This window comes from Eurypyga helias, unplaced genomic scaffold (assembly GCF_000690775.1).
Source record: "Eurypyga helias isolate BGI_N326 unplaced genomic scaffold, ASM69077v1 scaffold39409, whole genome shotgun sequence".
Lineage (NCBI taxonomy): Eukaryota > Metazoa > Chordata > Aves > Eurypygiformes > Eurypygidae > Eurypyga > Eurypyga helias.
In genome coordinates, this window is record NW_010273392.1 from 6,809 (window position 1) to 8,090 (window position 1,282).

General features: G+C 59.4%; 1 protein-coding gene across 1 annotated transcript in view; it reads right to left on the minus strand.

Annotated features, from left to right (window-relative positions):
- Positions 1-646: 646 nt before the first annotated feature.
- PRADC1 (protease-associated domain containing 1) overlaps positions 647-1,282 on the minus strand; it is a gene marked incomplete at its 5' end in the record, with an annotated part of 2,549 nt that continues 1,913 nt past the window's right edge. Inside the window, one exon of the mRNA XM_010159469.1 lies at positions 647-920. Within this exon, the coding sequence (XP_010157771.1) occupies positions 800-920 (121 nt within the window). The remainder of the gene's footprint in view (positions 921-1,282) is intronic.

Sequence of the window (1,282 nt, forward strand, 5' to 3'; positions counted from 1 at the left end):
CCCCGCACCTTGACGCTTGTCCGTGTGCCCTCCCGTGTCCGTAATAAACCCAGACCGGTGAGAAGCGGGGCCGTGTCGTTCCTGCTGGTCAACTGGAGGGTGGCGAGCGCAGAGGTGAGGGCCGCGATCTGGGGGCTGCCCCCGGTGTGGACATAGGAGGTTTGGGGATGAGGAGTAGGCGCCCTGGGATCTGGGCTCTGCCTGCTGGTGGGGATGGGTGCTTGAGGCCCTGCTGCGCAGGGGGCTGCAGCCCCGGCTGCAGGAGCCACCTGGAGAAGTTTACTGGGAAAAGTATTGTTGGGGGATGAGATTTGCTCCTTCATCCCCTGGTGGATGGAAAAAGAGAAACTCCCCTTTCTCTAAAACCCGTTCAGACTTCATTAGCTCAGACAAAAATACACAGAGGTGGGGTGAGCCCTGCTAGCACAGACCAAGCCTGTATCTTGCACCCTCCCAGCCCCGTCAGACCTCATCCTAATCCCCCATCCCCCTGGATGAGCAGCACAAATTAGCGGTGGCATCGACGTTTCTCCTGCTCTGGGCTGTCACCTCCTGCCCAGAAAGTCCCCAGAAAGTCCCTACAAGGGGTGCTTGGTGCCAGGTTCCCACCGCAGGCGCTGGTGTTGGCCCTTCAGTCACGCGCTGCCGGCAGCACAAAGGCCTCCCTGTCGCTGAATCCGGCGAGGATGGGCGGTGGGATCCCCGGAGCACGATGGGACCCTTTTCCTCAAACCTGGTGCCTGGGGCAAGCTCCTGGGATCCACCGTGAAGTCCTCAATCCCGCTGCAGCCTCCCGCTGCTACCAGAAGGTCCAGGGGGGCTGCATCATTTCGTAGGTGGGGATGCTTGTGACATTGACGGGAATGGAGATGACGGCCCAGGGGAGCCCGTGCTGCTCCAGGGAGCGTCTGATCATGTACCTGGGAGGATAACGAGGTGACAGGCGCACGTGAGCTGCCCGAGGTGGGCCCAGCCGCGAGCATAAACCAGCTCAAAGAGAAACTCTGCGGGTTAATTATGACTGAATCCACCAAAAATCTGTCTTGCCAAGCCCGGGCGAGACATGCTGATTGCTGGGACTGCCCTGATTTGCGGGGATGAGGCTCTTGCTTGTCCATTCCCATGAGAGAATTGTAGGATCTTGTAGGTTGGAAAAGACCTTCAAAACCACCCAGTCCAACTGTCCCCCCAGCACGGCCAAGCCCACCACTAACCCATGTCCCTGAGCACCTCATCCACATGGCACTTCAATCTCTCCTGGGATGGGGACTCCACCACATCC